The sequence below is a fragment of the Nestor notabilis genome, unplaced genomic scaffold, assembly GCF_000696875.1.
Source record: "Nestor notabilis isolate BGI_N333 unplaced genomic scaffold, ASM69687v1 scaffold21039, whole genome shotgun sequence".
In the NCBI taxonomy this organism is placed as follows: domain Eukaryota; kingdom Metazoa; phylum Chordata; class Aves; order Psittaciformes; family Psittacidae; genus Nestor; species Nestor notabilis.
Window position 1 is genome coordinate 3,029 of NW_009945336.1, and position 22,319 is coordinate 25,347.

At 43.4% G+C, this 22,319-nt stretch overlaps 2 protein-coding genes across 2 annotated transcripts in view; one reads left to right on the top strand and one right to left on the bottom strand.

Moving 5' to 3' along the window:
* ATP1B4 (ATPase, Na+/K+ transporting, beta 4 polypeptide) overlaps nt 1-5,014 on the top strand; it is a 6,864-nt gene extending 1,850 nt beyond the window's left edge. The window contains exons 2-7 of the mRNA XM_010022837.1: nt 914-1,042; nt 1,868-1,972; nt 2,235-2,420; nt 3,062-3,118; nt 3,987-4,082; nt 4,970-5,014. Of these exons, the coding sequence (XP_010021139.1) occupies nt 914-1,042; nt 1,868-1,972; nt 2,235-2,420; nt 3,062-3,118; nt 3,987-4,045 (536 nt within the window). The 3' untranslated portion in view covers nt 4,046-4,082; nt 4,970-5,014. The remainder of the gene's footprint in view (nt 1-913; nt 1,043-1,867; nt 1,973-2,234; nt 2,421-3,061; nt 3,119-3,986; nt 4,083-4,969) is intronic.
* Nucleotides 5,015-15,179: 10,165 nt separating this feature from the next.
* LAMP2 (lysosomal-associated membrane protein 2) lies at nt 15,180-21,744 on the bottom strand. The gene is made up of 8 exons (XM_010022838.1): nt 21,631-21,744; nt 20,891-21,104; nt 20,091-20,252; nt 19,111-19,319; nt 18,467-18,586; nt 18,117-18,195; nt 16,992-17,159; nt 15,180-15,799 (listed from the first exon to the last, which is right to left on the bottom strand). The coding sequence occupies exons 1-8, from the start codon at nt 21,673-21,675 to the stop codon at nt 15,660-15,662; spliced, it is 1,137 nt and encodes a 378-aa protein (XP_010021140.1). The 5' UTR covers nt 21,676-21,744; the 3' UTR covers nt 15,180-15,659.
* Between the last annotated feature and the right edge of the window lie 575 nt (nt 21,745-22,319).

Consider the following 22,319-nt stretch of genomic DNA (forward strand, 5'->3'; position numbering starts at 1 on the left):
CCCACAAAACAGGGGCGCGGCACCGGCGGCAGCTCCCGCCCCGCCAGGCTGGCACAGAGGCAACATCCCAGCATCACTGTGGCAGGGCTGGATGTTGTCCCCGCTGTGCCACCAGCAGCAGTGATGGTTCCGTCTGCCCCAGCTCAGCCCACAGCAGGACACGGCCCTGCACTGGTTCCCAGCACCGTGGCCCCGGCAGAAGCACGGCAGGAGAGCACATCTGCGTTCCCAGGGCTCCTCTGAGCTGCCGGCACGTTTCTCCTGGGAAATGTTTGCATTAGGGCTTCACTTTGCTTTCGGAGCCACTGGGTTTTATTCATAGGCTGTGGCCTCTTGAGACATCCTCAGCCATCAGCCTGGTCCAGAGGAAAAACAAACCCATTCCTGAGATGTCAGGGCTATGAAAGAGCCAGCGGTGCTGCAGCCCCTGAGCGATGCCCAGCGCTGGTGTCCCTGACATGCAGGTGAGAGGAGTCAGGGCAGGAGCATCGCCCCACAGCCCCCATTGGGAATTCAGACATGCGGAAGCCACTGGGTACGTGTTACCATGCCAAGAGGGAATGGAAGGGCAAGAGACAAGACTGGGTCTGTCTGTCAGAGAGAGAGCTGAGGCAGGGGAACACACAGACCTGGTCCTGGCACAGCTCTGGGAAGGGCCAAGTGGCAAAAGGGGTCAGAGCCAAGCAGCCACTGGCCCGGCCCTGGGCTGGGCAGGGAGCGTGTCAGGCTGAGAGTCCCGCATCCAGAAATGCTGGGGTCTGTGTGCGGAGGGGGACTGTGAGCTCCCACCTCCACGACGGACTCGGAGCTGCAGAGGACGCCGTGCTGAGCACGGCTGTGCGTCCCTGCAGGATGCTCCCCGTGGGACGTGCTCCAGTTGCGCTAACAGCAACGTGCCCCCTCTCTTTTGCAGGCTTGATCTTACTGTTTTACTTCATCTTCTACACGTGCCTGGCGGGAATGTTTGCCTTCTGCATGTACGTGATGCTGCTCACGCTGAGCCCCTACACACCGACGTACCGGGACCGTGTGTCTCCGCCAGGTACGTACCCGCCAGCCCGGCCTCGGGCACCTCCCTGCACTCACCCAGCGATGCACTGCTGGAGTGGCAGGGCAGGGAGCGGGGTAAAGCTCTGCTGGAGCTGTACGCACCCACGGGCAACCAGCCCTCCACAACACAGGGTGTTATCACTTACCTCAAGGCACTGACAGTGCTGCAGGTTCTCCGCAGAGGATGAGGCATCTTCAATAGCCTCGTGTGAAGCATTCATTCTAATGATACTAATTGTTATTCCAATTATGCTAATTACTGTTGTCACAAGGTAAATGAGAGTGAAATTTCAATTTTAAAGGTTTAGGCATTTCATAGGTGATGTCCATTCATTTCAGCTGCTGCCCCTTTATACCTCATATCTTCAAAATGAAAAGCAAATTAAGGTTTTATGCATTATTATTTTGTGGAGTCCTGGCAAGATAATGTTCAAAACTCCTTTCCCTATGTCAGAAGCAGCATTTTCCCTGTGTTTCCCCATGTTGGTGGGGAACACAAGGCCCCCTCACCCTGCTCCCTGTCTGGAGCCTGGACCCCTCAGCACCCATGTGCATACCCAAGCCCATCACTTTCCTGCAGCGCTACCGAGATCCTCCAGGTCTCCCATATTTCCTGGGATATTTTGTGCTCTCTGGGTGTGAAATGGAGGTAAGGGACCAGCGGGTTTAGGAGAGGGTTTGTGAGCTGGTGCTGCCGCTCTCATCCTGTGCCCAGCTCTGAGCCCAGTCGCAGTGCAACCAGCCCCTGCAAAACGTACCCCAAGCCCATGGCCAGTCCACCTACATTTGCTCTAACAGGGTCTGTCTCCTCCTCCAGGAGTAATGATCAGACCGTACTTGAACGGGTTCACCATTGCCTTCAACGTCTCTCAGCGCAGCACGTGGCAGCCCTACGTGGACAGCATGCACCACTTCCTAGCAGGTAAGCTCTTAGTCACCCCAGAGTCATACTGGCAACTTGTTTACATCCCTGCACACAGGCACACAGTGCAGGGATCTCCTCGTGGGCATCTTATGGATCTAGAAATAGAGGCTCTTAAAATGGTCATGGGAGCTCCTGTGGGAGGGAGAGCCTTGCCTTTCTGGGTGGGACTTTCTAACTGCCTTGACATGCAGATGTACTCTGAAAGTGTGGGCATGTGCAGGTCTCGAGAAATGTTAACAGGTCTCTTGGTCCCCACCAGCTTATGATGACAAAGTTCAAGAGGAGAAGAATATCGAGTGCATCTCAGGACAGTACTTCATCCAAGGGGGCAATGAAAGCGAGGAGAAGAAGGCCTGCCAGTTCAAACGCTCACTTCTGCGGAACTGCTCTGGCATTGAGGACCCAACGTTTGGCTACTCTAAAGGCCAGCCCTGCATCCTGACGGGTACAGAGAAAGCTGGTTATCTTAATTTATTCCTTCCTTCCTTCAGTGCGTCCCAGTGTGATAAAGACCACACAGGGACTGAAACCGGTCCACTTCTCAGGCCCAGGGCAAAGGGAACTAGAACCCCCAAACCTGCTGGCTCATACCTGCTAGAACACAGAAAAAAAGAAGCAAACACAAAACCTGCTCTATTTGATCTGCTGAGACCTGAGTGCTTGGAGGGTCTTGTGTCAGGCTCCTCTCTGGGAGGAACTGAGCTTTAAGATACACCCCAGACCCCAGTCTCTTTGTAATGGGAATTTTCACAGGGTCGAGTTCATTTGAAATCTAATAGCGTGTTGGTTCAGTGCGTGCTGCTTGGAAAAGAGACGGGGGGGATGTGAATGGTGTGGGGAAGTGGCTGTGTCACTCCAGGGGTCTGGGCTCTCTGGGTGCTCTGCTCTGACCCTGCTCTCAGGCACCAATCCAGCACTTGGGCATGGGCAAGTTGCAGGGGGTGGCAGACCCGGCTTCTAGGAGCACAAAATTCCTGCCCTGAGCAACGTGACTGGCATGTAGAACAGCTTAAGCTCTGGGGAAGGGAGGCAGCACATGCTTGGCACAGCATTTCACACAAGCACGGATGTCTTTTGGTTTTGCAGATCATAGGCTACCGCCCTGGTGCTGGGGTCCCCGTGAGAGTGGACTGCAAAGTGCAGGTACTGCTTTCTTTTGTGCTTGGCAGCGCGGTGTGTAGAAGGCCAAATGTCTCCCTCTAATGGACCCCACCAGTATTCATCCCCATTTTAGCCTCAGTCACAGGACCCATTCACACAAGCACGGATGTCTTTTGGTTTTGCAGATCATAGGCTACCGCCCTGGTGCTGGGGTCCCCGTGAGAGTGGACTGCAAAGTGCAGGTACTGCTTTCTTTTGTGCTTGGCAGCGCGGTGTGTAGAAGGCCAAATGTCTCCCTCTAATGGACCCCACCAGTATTCATCCCCATTTTAGCCTCAGTCACAGGACCCAGCGCTGCCAATGCCCCTGGGTGCAGCGCACCAGCCTCCTGCTTCCCACCTTGCCCTCCGAGTCGCTGCCGGAGCCGGCCTCACCGGCAGCGCCCTGCTCAGTCCCTGGGGTAGCGCTGGGTGCTGGGTGCCAGCTAGAGCCTGGAGCTCAGGGGGCAGAGGCAGGAGCTGCTCACATCCATCCCCAGCGCTCCGCAGGACCCAAAAAAAAGCAGGACCCTCGGTCCTGGGAAGTGCCCTGCAAGCCGCCAGGAACAGGGTGAAGGAAGGGCTCCCGCTGCCTGGGCAGAGCGGTACAGAACGAGACAAGCACGGGCAGGGACTGAGAGGCACAAATCCTGGCACCTTGCCTGTGACTTCATAGCGCTGTTATGCTCCGCTCACTGCAGCAGCAGCTGGCTCCCACAGCAAACGCTGCACGGAGGCAAGCGCAGCTGAGCCCTGACGGGGATTTGCAAGAGATTTCTGTATTAAAGCTCCTTCGCACCGTCCTGACGGGAGCTGCATTCTGTGTCCCCGGTGCTATGTGTGTCCCTTTATTTTTTTCCAATCAATCACAGAAAGGCAACGAGAGCGATCTCAGATCTGTGGACTTCTACCCTGGAAACGGGACTTTTGATCTCATGTATTATCCCTACTATGGCAAGTTCACTCATGTAAGTAAGGACTCTGGCATCTTCGTTATGTCTCCTTGTTAAGGAGAGGGCAGGGGCTGCTGCACAGAGTACAGATGTGCTTTCTGGCCATTTTGGGCAGATGCAGGCAGGAGAGAGTCCGCAGGCACTGGGATTACAGTACTCTATTTCTGTCTCTGACGAACTGAGGAAAATCCTTGGGGACTCTGGTTGCCCCTTGCCAGCAATGGGAATGGTGATATTTACCATCTGGAGACTGAGACTGTGCTAACTCTCAGAGAAGGTCTCAACACCAGCATTTCCCAGGGCATTAGGGAAATCAGGGGTTAAGTGATGAAAGAGGAAAAGGATGGGGCTGCTGTTAAAGCTATGTCAAAACCACTTCAGGCTGGTGGCTTAAACCAGTCCAACACCAGCAGCTATTTCTGAACATGCCACCCAGCACTGCTTTGGGCTGTACCACAGCAGGAGGCAATGCAGCTCCACAACAAAAGCTGAAATGGGAGGTGAGGCAGGCACTAGCCTCCTGTTATCACACTGCTGCTGGCTGAGGATGAGTAACAGCCCCAGTCTGGATGTCCTTCCAGCACACAGATCTGAGGAACACCACAAACGTCTTATTACAAGCAGGAGGTCAATTTTTAGAACAGCAGGAAGTATTTGAGAGCCCCCTTGTCTGGTGTTACTTGTCCTGGCTAATCAACCAGCAGGCACGGTGCAGTGCAGAACTCCAGTGCGATCCCATCCTTCTGAGGCACAGTAAGGCTCAGCTTCAGCATCCCGAGGACCGTGATCATTTGGACACCTGGGAACCATGAACCAGTTACCAATGATTTTTAGCGCACGTGGAAGCACTGCCTGCTTTTCTGCTCCCTCAAAAGTTACACTTACATCTCTCTTCTTTTCAGGTCAACTATACGTCCCCACTGGTGGCTATGCACTTTACAGATGTGAGGAGGAATTATTTGGTCCCTATTCAGTGCAGTCTGAATGGGAGAGGTATTATCAACGACCTCAATAGCGACCGCTTCCTGGGCCGAATCATCTTCATGTTGAACATTGGAAAGTAGCCACTGCAAACACTGGGCACTTAGGTTAAGTCAATCAGAGGCTTTTTCCTTTTTAAAGCATAAAGCCAGCATTTTTTTCTTCTAGGAAAAACAGGCACATGGAGATTTTTGTTAATTTATTTTTGTTCATAGTTACAAAACAAATGAGATGCAATGGAACGTGGAACCACATTTTTCACCATCTGATGTAAATCATTATTAGTAAAAATTAAAAGTCATCTGGACAGAGAACCTGCAAAAGCATTTTGGTTTTGATTAAAAAAAACCCTCTGGTATCTGAACACTATTTTCATAAGGTCTTTTATGGGTGACCCCTGTGGAATGCATTTTTCCTGGCTCTGAATTTTAAACTTGACCATAGCTTTATGTGTATTTCTCAGGCAACAGTGAACAAGACAATAGTTTATTATAACACTATTCTTGTTAAAATAATAAAGAGCAAAAGTTCTGGATTATGCCTTCAAAGCCATGGTTAAAAAGGGAAAACAGCAGACTTCAAAATGTCTCCCAGGATCTTCAGCACCAGGAGCATCTTGACTGCAGCATTTTCACAGCTTGTTCAGCACACCCAAGGTTTTGGAGCAAAGGTCATGTAGGCAATCCCTGGCCCGTGAACCTTTCCAACTGTTCCTTTCTGAAGTGGAAAGATTAATGCATTTCTCCCTCCTCCTCAGCCCAGTTCTCTCCGCCCCAAGAATCCTCATCAAGTCTATTAGGCAGGGATGAGCGAAAGGAGCTCTTCTCCCCCTGTCATGGTTTGCAGGTTGACGGCACCTCCTTCCCCTGGCAAAGAAGTGCCAGTGAGACATGTTAGACCCCCACCCCCCAAGTATTTCAGGCCTGTTCTTCCCTGTTCCAGAGAGGTCTCAGCTGCGATGCTGCAGAAACCCACCTGGAAACGCTGTTGTTTCATTGTTAAGGGGTCAACGTGGGTATTAGCAAAGTCATCACTTGATCACCCTCAAAGACCTATGAAGCACACGTGCCCTGTCAGAGCGGAGCGCTGCTAAGCTGAGCAGCCCTAGCCCCCCTGCCCAGCGCAGCCTTCACATCCAAGAGGTGAACTGCGCTCCGTGTGTCAGGAGCGATGAGAGCACGGCAGGCCAGGACACCTTGGGATAATGCACTAGCTGCAAAGCACACTTACTAAATTTACTGACTGAACAAGAGCATCATGGTATGTTTGTCCTACATCCTAGTCCAGGTACCCAATCTGCCATCATTTCCTGGTCTATATAAGTCTATGAAGTCATTTTGGTATTAAAAATAAAGCAACTGCATTAAAATTAACTCTATGGTACCATTCTTAAAACACTGGTGTAAGAGATGCAGTTGTGAGTGCAGCATCCTGTGCTGGCCAAGTTAGGGACTGAATTTCAAGGCATCATATAATGTGATCCTTGAATTCCGGGCACTTGATTAACTTTCTATGGCCAGAGTTCAGGAGCCCAGTACAATAAGACTTACTATATGCTAAGTATCACAAACAACTGTCAGGCAAAAACTATTAAGAACTGTTAAAAACCTAAACCAGAGGTAGTTTAGGAACTAATTTTGCTCAGATGTGGTTATTCAGATGACACTGCTAGAGCCAGGGCAACACTGTTGTTCTGCCTGCACAACTTGTCTGAAAGGGCACGTTCTGACCAACACAAACCGGCTTCTGCCAAAGAAGGTGCTGCCTTGGTAGCAGCTCTTCCTTTGACATCAGGAATAAGTTAAACCCACAAACATTTCCCTTCCTGTCAATTGCTTTAGTTCTTTAAAAACATTTATATTTCTGTAGGATCCTGAAAGGAAACCAAACCCTTCATACTTCAGGCCATGAAATTAACAGCTCTCCAGCCAGCAACAGGACAAAACTCTATTTTTATGTATATACATATTCCCTACCTGCCTGTTGGAAGGATTCATGAAGCAGCTGGTCCTTTAGTAGACACTGGACCCATGCTTTGATCCAGTCAAAGAAAGATTATTAATGTGGATATAAACGTGTGAACAGCTTGAAAGTAAAAGTTTCTGTTTCCCCATGAACATCCAGATCCAGGCACGTTGACAATCCCACTGGGCAAGCTCTCAGAAACGGCATGTGTGCCTACTTGCACTTAAACAAAGCTTTATAAACACTGTAGTTAACTTTATTTTCCAAACACATATTCAGCTTTCAGCATGTTTGTACAGTCATTTCAGGATTTGGAGAACTGCATATGCCACTTTTCATGCTACAATGACCTTAAAGTGCTGACTCAATTTTTGACTTCTAGTGAAGCCCAAAATACTACTTTATATGCACATATGAAATACGTATATATATATATATATATATGTATGTGCATCTAGGAAATTACCACATTTTACTAAAATGACCTAGCAAAAGTGATGCAGAATACTTGGATCTGCAATCTGAGCATGAAACCACCGATGGAATCCACCTGCTGGCAGCAGGGAAGCAACACACTCCGACAAGATTGTGTTATCCGGAATTTGCCAGTCTCCAAACAATTCACCATTTACCACTCTGGCAGGGAAACAGAGTATTGCGAGAGCAAAGGTACAGCACAAGAGACCAAGACAAGCAAACCCAAAGCACAGACTCCAACCCAGCAGCACTAAATTACAGTCCTAAAATAAATAAATAAAAATGACAAGTTGTTTCAAGAGCCCATTTGTGGTACAAAACCCAGTTTGTCAGATTCAGGCAGAGCTTGTCTTTGGTCACAGTGAGGACGGGAATAGTTGAACATACAGGTATTTCTCAAACACAAAAGCTAACTCTTTAGAAATCTCCCTTCCCTGAATATGTAACTATTCCGAGTTAGTTACTTAAACATCAGTGTTGACCCTCTCCTTTGTGCATGGGAATTATTGAAGGTGCCACAGATAGAGGCTTAATACACAAAGAGATTATAAATATTAAAGCAGCTTAAGCAAACACTTGCTGCAGAGGACAGAAACTCTGTGTGCTGTCAGTAGCTCTCTGCAGACCTGGCAGCTCTTGAGCTGTCCCACAGCTGGAAACCAGGGTTTACAGGCTGCAAAAGGCTTTTACCAAGATGGACTAAAGAGGTTGAAAGAGCAAGAGGCTCCTGTCATCCTATCAACACGAACCTGACAGGAATGAAGCAGAACACAATCACAAATGTGTGATGACTTCTATTTCGGTGCACTTCAGATATGGAACATAGAAATATAAGTTATAGCATTAATGACAAACAAAGCGTCTTCAAAGAAGATGCTTTTACTCTTTGGGAGTCACTTTCTTCACTACACGTATACTTTAGTTTCTGCTTTACAATCAGCATTCCTCATAGCAGAAATTTTGTGCTCTTATGTTAATTCAACTGCTGTGTGATAGCAATAATTAGGAGGGTAAAACCAGATTAATCGTATCAAAACAGACTGGTTTTCTCTTCACCTGCATTCCTAGACCACAGCTTTTCAGTGATCCCCCATTAACCTATGAAAGCTGTCCAAAGGAATGGCAGGAATCTCTGAACAATCTGTGTTCTTAGTCAGTCTTTGAGGGCTCTCAAAATGCTCCTGAGCCTCACATGCACCAGTGCTGAAATGCAGTGTAGTTTCTTTTACGTGCACAGAATCAAAGCCAAGACAAACTGCAGCCAGTGAAATTCCAGCCTGCTGCCCCGATTTCACAATTGAGCTCAGAACAAAAGGGAAAACTCAAACAAAACAGGCCAGGACATACTCCCTTCACCAGCCTCTTGGCTTTGCTGAGTAGTACAAGTTCTCCAGGACTGAGCCTTATCTTGGTGAATAAAGACAATAAAGACATCATGCTGGTGCTAAGCTGTTTAACATACATTAGCTGTCAACTTCCCCATTCTGATGTTAAACAAATTAGTTTACTAAAAGAATCAGATGTTCTTCTCATACTCTGTTAGTTTATGAGTGAGATCATGTATACCTTTACGTTTAGAAGGAATAGGAAATTCACTCACTCACAAGAACAAGCTGCTAATGAGGAAAGACAACAGCCATATGCCAAGTTCCCAGAAGTCTGTTAAGAGCTTGGTATTCACTTCTCAAAGCGTGTCCAGTCCCTTTCAACACAGCATTCACATCTTCAATTATGGTTTTAGCTTTAGCACTATCTGAGATGTACACAACTAGAAATTTTCTTGTATAAAAAGACTAAACAACAGAAAATAAGTTCAGTAGGTGAAGCCTTCAGTAAAGCCTTCTTTACTCAAAAGAATCACATATTCTCATGTAGACACACATCAACCCTACTCAATTCTATGGTCCTCAGCACACTTACTCCAAAATCATACAGTAGCTTCACGAAACTCTGCAACTCATCTTCAGGCTCATGGCATGTTACTCTCTTGTGAAATGGGTTTGGGTTTTTTTAATTAAAAAAAAAACAACAAAAAAACTATGAATTCATCTTTCTAAAGGGGCAAATCGGGGAGTCTGGGAAAAGGAGAAGAGCAGGGAAGGTAACAACAGAGGCAGAATTAAGAGTTTATACAGACTGATAGCCAGTACGACTTTTTCTTCTTCCAATGATATAAGATATAAAGACAAGAATGATAAGGAAGCCAAGTGCCATGCCCACTGCGATGGGAATAAGAAAGTTCAGGTCAGAATCAGCCAAGCATTCTTCAGCTGCAGAAAGAACAAAAACAAACAAACAAAAAAGGCAAGGGAGAATAAATTAGTAAAGGAAAACAAGCATTAGAAACTGAAGAAAGCAAGAAGCAAACAGACACTTTTGAGAACTTACACTGAATTAGATACAGAAATACATATAACAATCAGTTGAATAAAAAAGCTGAGTAAAGAATTGATAAACATTGATTTCTTTAAACATATATATTACACACTACTAGTATTTGTGCATTTAACTTCATCTTCCTCTAGTGAGCAGTACACAAAACAGCAGTCTGAGCACACATCAGCCCATCACACCCGAGTTAACAGTGATATAACAACAAGAAAAGACAGCCTGGTGTATCACTGCCTTGTTCAAGGCACTTCCCACACCTTCAATGTTCTCTAGCTTCTGGACACAGAGAGAAGTAACAGACAGCACCAAGTGACAAAGAGACACCCAAGGTACATATGCTGAAAGCACTGAATGCAACACACTGAAAAACTCTCTCTTTCAGTGAGTAACTTTAGTTTCAATCCAAGTACAAGAAAAGGGTTATTGTTTTCAGCTGAAAACTACACAGACCTTACCGAAATCACCACAGAGACAGCTGTAATGCTACGGTGGATTTTAATACACAGGTTATAAATACGTGATGAACTCCTTGCTGGTACAAACACTTATGCAAGGATTAGCAAACAGCACTTGGGAACTGATTTCCAACTCAGTGGTCCACCCTAGGCATGGAGGCAGGGCTTGGCCGCCGTCTGCTTTTGTGAAGAGAGCAGAGCTCCACCCGCGTGATGCCAAGATGAGATGTTTTGTTAAGAGATGGCACTGTCCGTGTACTGCTTCAGCGCTGTAAGGGTGCTTGGTTTCCATGTTTTTAACAAAGCAGAGCTCCTTATAAAACTTCTATGCTTCAGTTTGTATTAGAGCAGTGTCATGCACACACTCAATGCCTTATCTAAAGTTAGTTGTTGTTCGAAGTGAGTATTTGAACTGTTTGAGCCTCTAACTGAACCAGCCTTAGTTATGGGAAATTCATTGCTTTGATTCAGCTCACTACAGTGCAACACCCCTTCATGAAAGGCCTTTGGTTAAGAGGAAAAAACCAAACATGCCACATGGAGGTTCAGCACCTGAAAATACTAAACTTGGACGATCTGAAGGTACCTACTGCTAAGCAGAGCAACACTTGGAAGGGGAAAAAATGTGGAAAGGAAATACGTACCTTACACAGTGAGCTATTCCAAAATATTCTGACTACTGAGAAAGTGTGCAAGTATCTTAAAAAGAGACCTGCATTTGAAATTTAGTCATCTTTGTTCACCAAAGGTCAACAGACACAATTTACTGCATGCTGTGTAACAGGTCATTAATACTAAACATGAATTGATTTCCTAAGGATGAAAGGTCCCCAGCAGGCAGCGACAGAAATTCCCTCAGAAGGAGATTGCTGCCGTATGCGTCACACCATGGCACCATCACAAGGGATTCCCAGGATAAAAAGGGCTTAAAGTTTCATACCAGGAACATTCCATCCTTTACCTCTCTCCAGTTTGCCACTGCTGCTGGCACACGTCTGTCCATGTGTTGTCATGTGCAGTGGTTAGAAGGTCCACAGCAGTATCTTCAGACGCACAACCTGGTAAGTGCGCACCCCAACTAGCACATTCCGTACCAAGGCCAGCAGGAAAGGCTCTTCCCATGTGTTTGGTTGAACATGTCTCCATTTAAAATACCAGAAATTTTCACCCCCAACATTTTAACCCTAGTATAAAAACTCTCTTCCCTTTTAATTCCAATCATGAGATGCAACCAACAGCCCCAGATTTTGTGGGTTTATTGGTATATGCTGCACCACAGAAAACACTGTGGTAAATTTAAAAATTAAAAAAAAAAAAAAAGAAAAAAGAAAAAAAGAGAAAAGAGGTGTTCGTTGGCTGGAAAAGCTTCTTCTGAGGAGCAGGAGCTTGGATGGCGCCTTTCAGCTTAAAGATCAGAAATCTCGGTATCTTAGAGCACAATTTTAGTATTCAGTAAACTCTATGTAAGGCTCAGTCAATAGTAATCAAACCACAGCCCAGTCTAGGACAGGTTATACACATTAATATTCAACACCCACAAGCTCACTCAAGTCAAACGCTGTTTCTACAGACCAGAACAAAACTATTTCTTTCAGATGCCACTGCATGTCTTTAATATTCTGAGAGGCAACGTGCAATAGTTTGGCAGAAGTGGAATTAATGAATCAATAGATTATGAACTGTAAGTTGTCATAGTTTATGTTTGAACCTAACAATACTTATTGCATCACTTCATCATTTTTAACAACCCGGCTGCCTGGCTCCACAAGCAGGCCATCTTCTGAGTTCAGAGTATTTTCCAAATAAAGTTAAACTTTCCCATTTAAAAAATACTCATCTCCAACATTACAGCATTTCTTGTAACCAAGAAAGTAAGCCAGAATGTACTAGGACAACTAATCCTCCCAAAGCTGTTCCTACTGCTGTGGGTACAACTAAGCTGTCTACCTCTGGGCTACAGACTTCAGCTAAATAAAAAACAGGGCAAGTCTGAAAAAGAAATGCATTTGAATAGAAGTATTTAACATTATCATCTCCCTCTAATTATTCAAACCAGTTGTGCCTTTCCCCAGCAGGACATCAGTCAGCCATCCACAAGCCCTGACCCCCTCCCAAAACACAAAAGCAATAGTTCCCCTTCCTAAACATCATAACTAACAGACTTGCAATGCCATTATATACTGTCTTGAAAATGGCAGTAGTAACTCCTGCAGACTCTTGCAGCCTGACTTGTACTGATAATGTGATGTCTGCAGTCCCACTGTAGGTTAAATTAACTTTGATTTACATTCTTAGGAACCCCACTGCTAAGTTCTTTAACAAGAGCCTATTAAAATACTCATGTTCTTCACCATAAAAAAGCTTCAGCTTACACTTCAGGAAGGTGCTAACGTTATTTTGACCTTGTGTAGCAGATAAGAAGGTAGCTCCAACACAGTGATTACATAAGCAGTGCAGGCTAGAACCGAGAAGAAAGGGTACAGGATTAAACTGCACTTTTTCCTGTTGTCATATGGCCATAGAGTTCACAAGACAGGCTGAAAGAGGTATGGTACAAGGCAGAGTAGTCTCTCTGGATTCAGAAAAATAGCACGTAGTAGTACTGTCACCAGAAGAACCAGCAGCACAAACAGGATCAACACAGCCTCTGTCACAGAGGATGAAACTACTAGCCAACTCCCAGGCAGCTCCCTAAGGCTTTCCTGCTGCTGCTGAATGCAGACACCAATTCAATTTCCCAGGGCAACTGCAAGGAGAAACTGAGCTGTTCGTAGCTCACCCATTTAAGACGGCCAAAATCAACCCTAAAAACACCCTGTCTGGATGCAAAGACAATCGACAAAAAAAGTTGACATGCAAATTTCAAATGATGAACCAGATGGACAGTGTCTCAACTGGTTCCCAACTGTCATCTGCAGTGGATTGGGCCAGAATGTGCTGCAAAACAAGGTATTAAGACACAAACAACAAAGGAGCACCTTCACCAGCTACAGAACAGAATCTCAGATGTAGACTGACTGAAGTTGACCTTACTCATTTAGTTTATTTTCTTTTAGAAAAGACAGTACAAGACGTCCTTTTTCAAATTGGTTAAAAAATGTGAACAAATTTCCTTAAGAAATAGAACAATCTTTATTATTTAGAGCACATGTTGAACAGGTTGACAGTTCCCTATGGAGCAATACATACAGGAAAACTAGTGGTTTTATAACAACAGGCATTCAGGTGAAACTTAGATGTTTTCTGAACCAGTTACCTGCACATCAGTCTAGGAGTACTTGAAACTCTGAGCCAATATACTTGAACACAAAGAGTAAGTTGAAGGCTTTTGCAAAGACACTCCCAGTATTGTTGCATTTTGGGAGCAGTCCACACTAATCTTCTATATTGGAAACTGTGCACAGTTCAAAAATTGGCATGGTCAGATGAGTACAGTGTGGTAACTACTCCTTAACAGAAATGCACGTGTAACTGGTGCCACGGAACATCCGTCACAAAAATGCTAAAAATCTATACGAACTTCTGCATTTGAGGATATATTAATATGCAAATCATCAGATCCACTTCTTTTTAATTAAAACGGTAAGTCTTGAAGCCTGTTTCAGGATTAAACTTATAGTAGTTCCTCACTTTCATTAAAATGAATTTCAGTAACTGATGCAAAATTGAAGCTGTAGACTACAAGCTATAGTAAGCATTACCCACCCATACTTGCTTCCTTGGCTAGTGTCAGGAGTAAACTGTTTTTACAAAGAAATAAAAGAAATTACTGAAAGAAGCATATTTTATGATTTGTATACAAACATGCCACAGACATCTCTACAACCCTAGAAAACACTAATAAAACATTAAACCAGCTTCGATGCAGGCTAAACTCATTCTAAAGAGGGAGACAATGTTATGTTCATTAAATAACCAGTTTAGGCAGCTCATGTTATGACATATGCAAAAAAGCCACACTTATGTAGAAGTCTGAAAGACTTGGGTTTTTTTTCCCATGCAGTAAGAACTGTATTAGAGCACATGGAGACCAGAGAGAAGTTGTGCAGCAAGGGTTAGTCTCTACAGAGCTGCAGTTTAAGAACAGTCCAGTTGCACTGCATTTGTTAAGCTAGTTATCCTTTCCATAGAGCAAGGAAAAACAGGTGTTGTGGGTCCATCTCAGACTTGTTTGGCTTTTCCATTCTTAACATTAATAAATGCTACACAGCAAACAATCAAACACAAAGTACATTAAACATTCAGAATGCCAATGGCGGGCCATTATAGTGTGAATTTTGATTGGCAGAGAACCATTCAAGATGAAGATTTAAAGACAGCTCAAGCTGCAACAACAGATACTGGCTCATTAAATGAAAGCATCTTTAAACAATGGTCATTCAAAGCAACAAGACAGACCAGTTCTGTGCAGAGTATGATATAAAGTTAAGTGCACTTTAAAGTTCTGAATATTTAGAAAGGTTATTCCCTTTAAACTGATGCCAGCAGAAAAGCTTGCATTAATTTAGCAGAACTCTGCCTCAGTTGAGTATTTTAGATGACTGCCAAGGTATAATAAGTGATGAAGAATTCAGTGCCTAACAGAAATTTTTTCTTTTTTTTTTTTTTCTGAAAGCATTTGGGAACGGCACTGAAGCCTTCCCATATATCCACCATTTGGCAAGTACAGGTTACCCATTTTATTTGTACAGCCAGGGTATAGGAATGATTCCTGAAACTACACCAAGGCAGGAGTAAACTACTCAAACTCTGTCAAAGCTAAGTAAGTTACTGCTGCCACTTCAAAAGATCACTTAATCACCAGCCTCAAGTTCCATTCTATGAAAAACAAAGTTGTTACTGGGCATCATACAATCCTTGTTAAATACTATACAAGTCAACATAGTGACTAATACTGCCAGCTGAACCCACAGTTATGACAACAACTAAGGAACGCAGAGGAGAGAAGCAAGTACAAATTCTATGCTATTCTGGGAGTTGCCCAATGCATGTTAGTTTAGAATGTGTTCTTGTTTCAGGCTACACTTTGTAAAAAGCAGAAAGAAATCCTAAACATTTTAGGGTTTTTGCAAGATAAAATCCTTAGCCTAGCAATTCATTCTGTATTTGACATCTTCAGAACAGCTATGAAACCCACGTCGTCTTCTTAGAGCAGGAAAACTAAAAACGTAGTTCTGCTTCATCTGAGATAAACATTCTCTTTGTTTCTCAACTCCAGTTAGCTGTGGCTAGTAATTACTCCTAAGTTTTGGGTCTTTTTTGGACTTCAGAACTTGCACTTGCTTTGTTTAGAGTGAAATCAGAACAGGAATCACACTTAGATTCACAAAGTTTGATATCCAGCATAGCTTTTTCTTCTGCCAATTATGTAAGCAAGCACTATAATGGCAATCAAGCCGGCAAGTGCGGCACCAACTACAATTGGGATGAGAATGTCGTCATCATCCAGCGAACACTCCTGGGCTGTAGATGGAAAAAAATGTTGCAACAAGGAATAAATAAAGACAGAATACTTGCCAAGTGTGGTATAAGAATCTGAAGGTTCAAAAACGAAGTACTATTACATTTTTGAACTGAGAGACTAAGACCTTCAGAGGTCTCATGGGTACATCTAAGTGTTATAATCACTTGGAATGTTTGATAAACTATAGTAAGCTAACTGTGTATGAGCTTTCACGTGCACAAGATCTGTACTCGACAAGGGAGTAGCCACTCTTCTACTTTTAAGACAGAACCAGGCTCATCTACTTCATGATTAAGGCAAGACTGGTGCTTTTACTCATTACGAGTAAAGTGACCATGATCTGGTATGAAGAACCTATCCAGAATGGAGACATGTTACAGAGAGATGAAATAACTCTAACGAGGAGAAGGAAGCTCCCTGCAACTTGAACTACAGCATTAAATGGGACCCTAAGTCTACAAGATGTATTATGATCAGTACTGTTTACCCTGCATGCATCTGGGGAGTTAACTTGCCTCTACCTAAAAAAAAGGAAGTAAAAAAAATGTGCACCCAATCTACATGTCTAGAGATAGACAGTCTAATAAGGCTGTGGTGCAGGTATTATCATTAAGTACAAAGACCAGGTTACTAAAGATTAAGAAAGAGGTCACTTAAATCTTTCCAGTTTTCCACACACAAGACCAGGATAAATACAAACATTTCAGAATCTTTCTTTAGTTCTGGATATTCAAGACTGCTTCTGAAAGAAGCTCTGTCAGTTCATTTCCCCCCCACCCCTCAACACTCCTGTTCCTTAGACTGACGGGTAAAAAGAACCTAAACACCTAACAGTGTTACCAAAGTCCACTTGTGCTTAGGTTTTGCCCCATTTTCTTACATATTCGAGCTACAAAAAGCTGTATGTCAAGATGGTATTCTAACCTATTCTGCAAGGCAATGCTTAAGTCCCTCTCAGAGGGTCTCTAGCTCCTTCAAGTCTTATGAAGGACAATGAACATACGTAGCAGATATTTAAGTGAGAACAAAGCTTTCCTTGAATGTCAGTCTCACAATTCCTCTTCATTCCATGTGTCACTTTTAAAAAGTGAAACAAGAGGTTCCAAAATAAAGTGCTTGTACCCAAAGCTGGTGCTTTTTAGCAAGTAAGAATTTTGCAAGCATTGCAGGAATTAACAAAAGAACTCTTACCTGTAGAGAACTTATTTTCCTCCACAAGGAATGGCTGAATCCATAGATTAAATGTATGTATTTGAATATTGTCACTAATTTCAAGAGTTTGCTCCTTCTGGCACATATAAGAAGTACCAAGGAAAGCATCCCAGTTGCTGAAATTGCTGTTATCTGCATTTGAGATGACTAAACAAAGAAAGGAGGGGGGGGGAAGTAAAAAGAAATTTGTATGTCCACTTCAAATGCAAGAATGTTGCTAATACAATCATAAGACTAAGGACTAGAGGGGTCAGCTTTTCAACACTGACTACTCTGAAAAACAAGGTAGTCTAAAGTGTGATTGATCTGCTTAACCAAGAGAAATCAGGCACTGAACTTACTATAGTACTTAGCAGTAACCTATCCTCTGCACAGGCTTTTCTTGTGCCTCCATTTATCCCAACACTGTGGGTGTTTTAGCTCTAGTGCCCTTTTAACTGCAGTAGACATGACAAGAAAGTTTAAAAAAAAAAAAAAAAAGCAACCAAACCCATACTTTCCATTTGGTTTGTGTTTTTACAGCACTTGTCTCTCTTCCCAGTGAGAATTAAGTAGAAGTAGTTAGAAGATACAGCAGCATCTTCAGTCAAAGACAACAGCTGGTTTAGGAATAACAAAAAGCATCACTGGTACAACTGTATTTCACCCCTCAAAAATTTGTTACTGGAAACATTATAAAGCAGCTCTCAATTTCATAGGATGGTTTGGTTTGAAAAAGACCCTAAAGAGCATCTAGTTCCAACCCTCTGCCACAGGCAGGGACATCTTCCACTACACCAGGTTGCTCAAAGCCCTGTCCAACCTCGTCTTTAGCACTTCTATGCATGGGGCATCCACAGCTTCTCTGTTCTAGTGCCTCACCACACTCAATTTGTATAAACACCCCATTAGCAGAAGTTTCAGGACAAGAAAACAATCCCACACTGCTGTTTAAAGTAACTCTTACAGCTATTTCCGCATATTACTCTTGTTCCTACTAACATAACTTAAAGCAGGAAGTAACAGTAAGCATGAACAGCACTGAAAAAAAGTCAGAAGCGTTCGATAGATACAGACATTGAATAAAAACTTAAGACTTGCTTTAAGGCAGATACAATTTCTTACCAGAACCATTCAGACGATTGAGCAGTGTAACATTCACCTCTTTCAGGTAAAATTTTTGTGCAGTTGTGCTTACATTTTTCTGTTTAAGAAGCAAGAACCAAGCGTCAGTGTGCATTCTGCATTTTTAACTTGAAGAACACATGCTTTACCAGGGCATTTACCACAGTCTTACAGTTTCTACAACTTTTAACCCAGTATTTCATTTGTCTTGAGGCAGTGAGCTAGCCAGCTCCATGTCCTATATGGGAACAGACTATCACCAGCAAGTGACTGAAGGGTTTTACTGTGAGTGATCATCATGTAATGCTGTTGCAGTGGAAATCTAGTTTAAAATAAGAGAAGTTACTTACAACAACAAACGTGAAACCAATCAGTGTGCTATTTCCATCGTTCAGTTTCAGAGTAGCTGTTGTGTTACCACAGACACCATCTGCACTAGTTGTCTTTGGGTTGATGTTGATCAGAAGAGGCTGAAACACAGACATACCACATCAAGGCCATTCAGCTGCCATCAGGAAGACACTGTTTCAGTCAGTAACAGTCTTAGACTAGACGAGTTTGTCATTGGAGATGGCAGCAGGAAGATTAACCTAGGCTTAACCAAACCAAGGTTACTTGAGTTAAGTTTACATGCTGGTAATGCCGAAGCAAACAAACTGCCCAGTAAGGTCCTATTTTTTTTACCCATACATCAGGCTAGCTCTGGCTCCCTCTGTGGGGAAAGACCGTATCTGCAGCGACCAACTGCCCTAAAAACTTGGAAGTTTCAGGCTTTTAATGATGTTAGAGGTACTCCCAGCAACAGGTTACATCGAATCCACCTAAGGCTTTAAAGCTAAATACTATGCCTCAAAAGTATTTTGATGTCAGATTATGTACAATACTTAGAAGCAGTTCTGGACAGCCAGCAGCATACAAAGCCAATCCCCTGCACTCAGATTTCATACCAGGTAACTACAACCACCTTTATACTCTTAAAATAGAAGAGAAGCACCTTGTCTTGGGAAACGTTCAGCTGGAGTCCCACATTAGCCAGAAGACAAGTTTTATTTCCACTTTTAAGAGAATAGTTTCCAGTTTCTGGATTCTCTACAGGTTTGGGAGCAGTAGTTGGAGCAGGTGATGCAGTGGTAGGAGACGCAGTAGTTACATTGGCACCAGTAGGAGGTGCAGAAGTAGGTGTATCAGCACGACATCTAGACTCTGAAAAGAAATTTAATCACCATTTCAGTGCTGAAATTTTATTGAACTCTTACAACTGAGAGGTCAGTTTAATACAGATACCAATTTCTCTGTTGAAATCTAGGCTCACTGGGGGCCTGCTAATCAAGTCAGACGCCTTAAACTCAACACCATGGTGCAGTATTCCAAATAATTTACAGCTATCATTTATTCTCAGAAATCCTGTAATGCCCTCAGTTTTGAATCCATGCAGCATATGTAGTACTGCTTAACTCCAACACACAAAAGTGAAATACACAGACAAAACCAGACGCTTATAAAAGCGTGATATGTATTTGCTGTAGACAAAGTAAGCAACCCTATTAAGTTATATGTAGCAGGATCATGTGCTCATCTCTTGACAGGCTCTGGACTGTTTAAATGAAATAAAAAGAGAGGCTATCACTGCAAATGGAAGGCAGTCAGTTAAAAACCTTGATCTAGTCAGCAACAGTAGTTCTGAAGTGCTTATTTTTAATACCTCACTAACTGGAATACACACTTTATTACACTATCAGCTTGGCACAGGAACAATCTACATCACTATGTATTAAAAAAAAACCCAAACTGAATCTGTTCTGCTTATCTATTTTTCCAGGAACAAGGAAAGATGCACTAAAGAATATTTACATGGGTGTTATTCTACACAGCATATCTTCAAACTGGTGGATTTTTTATTATGTGGCTTTGCTCCCTGCACATTTTTTATACACACAGTATAAAAAAAGCTCATTCACAAATGGAAACACTCACCTTTTTTACCAATTGTGCCATTCTGAACAAAAGCCTGCACAGTAACATTCCAGAAAATCTGCGTTACGCTTTCTGCTTCAAGGAAGTCGGTATTATGACACACAAAGACGTTATTCAGTTGAACTGGCTGCATAGTATCCTTTACAACAATAGTAACTGGTCCTACAAATAAACACAAATATTTTAAAGCTTTATGAACTACAAGAACGTTTATAAGTAGTGTTATGTTTTATTTGATAAGACAAAAATGTAATTAATTAAGTTGAACAAACCTAATCTCTCCTGCATGTTTTACCTATGAGTCCTGACCTGAAGTGCTAAGTAATGCAGAGAAGTAATTGTGCTTCCAGAACTAGACAAGCCATTAGAAAGGGGAATCCTTTTATCTAAGTTTATAATTTAAGGGAAAAAAAAAAAACCCAAATCCTATTATTAGCATGTATTAGTCCGTGGAAGGCCTAACACGTAACTGTATTGCTTTCCTAGGAGGAAAGTCCTAAAATGAACCTTCCATATGCTTGTTGCCTACTAGCAGCACCTCACTGATCAAGGCTGTTCAAACAGTTAACTTTCCTCTTTCATTCCACTTCACGGAATCACACATTTAGTGAAGCTAACTAGGCTGTATTCTTATCCAACAGGCAGGTATGATGAACAGTTAGGCAGTGCATGGCCATAGAAGTTATTAGATACGTTATCAGTCCTTCTAACTTTGAAAAAGCCACCCAAGGTCAGGGACACGAGATCTGACACTTGTAGCCAGGACTGTTCTGTAAAAAGGATTTTGCACTGAACATTACCTTTTCTTTTAGCATCAGGAAATACAGTGGTATCATTGGTGTTGTAGGTAAATGTGATGAAGTCCCCCTGGTAAGTTTCATTGGTTTTTGTGAAGTTAACACTCCAAGAGTGACCTTCTCCAAACTGTACTGCCAGAAGTGCAGCTTGTGTGTCATTGCCACAGACGCTTCCATCGTGTGTCACATTGGATGATAGGTTCAAGGTTGTGTTTTTCTAGAAGAGGAGGATAGGTTTAAATGTTTTCACAGACAGTTCTTCCCCATGACAACGCTATAAACCTGCTGGAGTTGGACAGGGCTTTGCACAAGATCAGTGGGATTACTTTAAGTTGTTCTACAAAGTTAAGAAAAAGGCTCCCTGACGTGTGACTAAGAAAGGAGTCACAGCAGATTCACGAGCAAAAGTAGAACTCCAAGCCAGCTATAAATCTTGGCTGTGCTGAGCTGCAATTTACATTTACTATATGGGCTAAGGACATTACAACACTGATACACAAAACCCACCAAGTTTGACCAATATATCAATTAAGTAAGTGCAATAGGGCACTTTCAGTTATTTGCATTATTAATTGGGAACTTATGCTTTGTTTTATAATGAATATTTAGGAATACTCTTAGTATTCCACTGACTTAGTGGAAAAAAAAGTAATAAACCAAAGACTCTCGGTGACAGAGTGTACTTAAACTTTCACCTAGGACAAAGTAACAGTTGTCAACAAGAGTTACCTCCAAGTACTTACATAATCACTACTGTTTGTTTCATATGTTATCAAGAACCTCATCATCCAGTTTGCATACAGGCACGTAGCATTAGCGCCATCCTTTACATCTACTTCCACCGCATAAGACTGGAAAAAACCTATAGAATATGATTATTAGCTACTAAGACATTGCTTTTATTTCATTTTCTAGAATTACTTATGAGGGCAGCTCATTACAAAGCAGTGAATTATTTCAGGGCCGGATTCAATCTGCCAAACACTGAAAGAGTAGCTAGATTTCTAAAAAGTATTACAACTAGGAAGCACACCATGAGGTTACCAAAGCCAGATAAAAATGAGAGAACGTTGTATAGTTTATTTACCTGACAGAGACTACTAACCTAAAGGAGCATTAATTTGTGGTGACATACTGAGTGCACAAACACTTAAACATTGCACTGTGGGTAGGCCAGGGTCTTGCCATGACCTGTTCCATCAGTGGTATGGCTCAACCGCCCTCTCAGCAGTGGGATCGGGGTGGGATCGGGATGCCTGCGCTGTGGTTCCACAGTCTCTGCCCTACAGGACAGGGATGTGAAATTCCCTTCACGTTTCCGGAGAGCTTTCCAGCGGCTGGACTGTTCCGCGGTGAACCTCACGCACGGCACCCCCCGGGGCAGCGCTGTCGTGCGCGGCGGTGCCCGCTGACCCCACGGCCCGAGCCGGCC